At 40.4% G+C, this 2,333-nt stretch overlaps 1 protein-coding gene across 1 annotated transcript; it reads left to right on the top strand.

The window, feature by feature from the left end:
* The first annotated feature begins 317 nt into the window (after nucleotides 1-317).
* On the top strand, nucleotides 318-1,163 carry LOC149191586 (protein ANTAGONIST OF LIKE HETEROCHROMATIN PROTEIN 1-like). The gene has a single exon (XM_089406704.1). It carries the CDS (start codon nucleotides 318-320, stop codon nucleotides 1,161-1,163), a length of 846 nt encoding a protein of 281 aa, XP_089262830.1.
* The last annotated feature ends 1,170 nt before the right edge of the window (nucleotides 1,164-2,333 follow it).

The raw sequence follows: 2,333 nt of genomic DNA on the forward strand, positions 1-2,333 counted from the left end.
ATTATTTTCCCCACCGCCGCCACCATGGATTTCTCCCTCCCTGGGAAGACAATATGATGTGGGGATGGTGGCACTTCCACTGATACAAGAAGAAATGGAAACCGTCTTCTCTTCCCACGGACTTCAATCTGAACCAGAACCAGGAGCACTTCCCCCACCATCATTGGGATACTCATACACTCAATTACTCTCATGGAACCTTCTACGACAGGTACATTGCGCGGCTCATGGATAAATCCACTTTCAGAAAATCTCTGCATGTTTCTCCTTTACTGTTTGAACATTTATGTCAAGAACTGCATCCATTTTTGGAAAAGATGAACACTTCTAAGCATGCCTGTTTCCAGAGATTTGGAATAGGAGAAGCACCTGCTTTCAAGTGTTGTAGGGAGTTGTGTAAGGTTTTGTGTACACATTACAAGCACAAGTTGTCATATCCCTCTGGGAATGAGTTGGGGAAAATCATTCATGGGTTTCAGAGCATTTCTGGTTTGCCAAACCGTGCCGGTGTCATTGATTGTATTCGTTTTGAGATTGAAAGGCCAAGAATTTCAGATGGATATAATTATTTGGATGAATCGCATATCTATTGTGTGGCTGCACAGCTTGTAGTTGATCGTAATATGCGTATCCTGAATGTCTCCACTGGTTACTCTGGGGGGTTTTCGGATTCCCATGTTCTCAAGCTCAGTAGAATGTACACTGAGGTTGTTAATAGTGGATTGTTGGATGGGCATAGTCTTTTATTGCATGGAATTGAGGTACCCTTGTATTTTATCGGTGACCTTGGGTATCCCCTTAAAACATGGTTGCTGACTCCATATTATGCCCAAAATCTGTCAGCTTGTGAAGAAGCATTGAACAGGAAACATGGACAGGTGCATTCTATTGTGAGTATGACCTCTCATGTCTTGAAAAGATGGGGTGTCCTTGCGCAAAAGATCAGGGTTTCCATCAAAATGGCCACTGCTAATATAGGGGCCTGTTGCGTTCTGCACAATATGATGGTTGACTGGAATGAAGGGTTAGAAGTAGAAGACTATGCGCTAATCTACTCCGAACAGCCTCTGCAGGGGCCAGAACAAGGCGTTGTGGAAGTTGATTACGAAGTAGGCAGACGAATTCGGGATGCTCTTGCAGTGGAGGTGTACGGGCAAACGTAACCTCAATAGTGAGTGCATCTAGTGTATGCGACCTGCCACAGACACTATTTCCAGCATCAATTTCATCCAACTCCACACAGGTTTGTAATCCTGGTGCTTTCTTCCAGAATGGACAGTAGAACCTTCAGACTAGTTACTTAAGAGTCCTGCATATTGGAAATTGGTTTCCTTAATAATAAGTTCAGGCTCGTTGCTGTAGTTGGAATTTTTGTCCGGAAAGCCCATACGTGCAACTTCGAACACTCAAATATACTAGGTTTCTCATTCCATCCATAATCTCAAGCAACTGAACAGTAAATACTGTGTCATGTTATTGTTAACTATGGCGGACTGAATTGGGTGCTTTCGCCTTTCCATTAGGAAGAACTCTGCAATGGGATATCTTCTGAGCTGATAATATAATGATGTTCAAAGTCTGAACAAGCTTGTCTAACAATTATATTTGTCACAAAAGAGGTGACAATGTGAAATGAATAGCTTCATGAGTTAGATCTGATTCAGTGCATCTATTGTTCTATACTTGAATCAAAGTCCGCCTTAAATTACTCCAGTTGAAGTTGTGAACTCTCAAATATATCTTTTTCTTATTTGTTTATAACTATTTGTCTGAGACACATTCTTAGTTTTTCTAACTTGTCTTTATACCAAATCAAAACCTATGCTTTTTGTCTATATATTTTTTATGTAAGAGTGCCTAGTACTTTCACCGGATTTTCTCATCATCTGTACACTTGTGCTCGCAGAAACCACCTCTTGTCATTTGTGATGAATACAAAAGAACAATACTAAAGTTAGAAAAGATACATTAGGGTGAACTTTGGTTTTGAACTCTAAATCACGACACTTTACTCTTGAATTATTACAGTAGTCACAGCTGCTACTCTATTCAGAAGGGCAGTTAACTAGTCTAGGAAGAACTGAAGTTCTACATGACTGAATGAAGTTCATCACTTAACCAAGTAGGTTATGTATGCTTAAATATTTTGTATGCTATAAATCTCGAAGATCCCAGGACCCTGCCCGAGTGTTTTTGAACAAACTAATGAAACCTTCAACCAAGCCTCTTAGAGTGACTAGTCGAGTGCCATGTTTGTTAGATCCCTTATGTTACAATCATAGGTTTGGAGACTTGGAAAAAGTGTGTTAAAATTGGAAACTAGGGCCAAACTC

Source organism: Pinus tabuliformis, chromosome 2_2 (assembly GCF_031772625.1).
Source record: "Pinus tabuliformis cultivar Carrire ecotype Pingquan chromosome 2_2, CPIR1, whole genome shotgun sequence".
Taxonomy (NCBI): Eukaryota; Viridiplantae; Streptophyta; class Pinopsida; order Pinales; family Pinaceae; genus Pinus; species Pinus tabuliformis.

What these genes read in the sequence shown, in the direction of transcription:
- LOC149191586 (XM_089406704.1), top strand. Translation starts at nt 318, where the DNA reads ATGAACACTTCTAAGCATGCCTGTTTCCAGAGATTTGGAATAGGAGAA.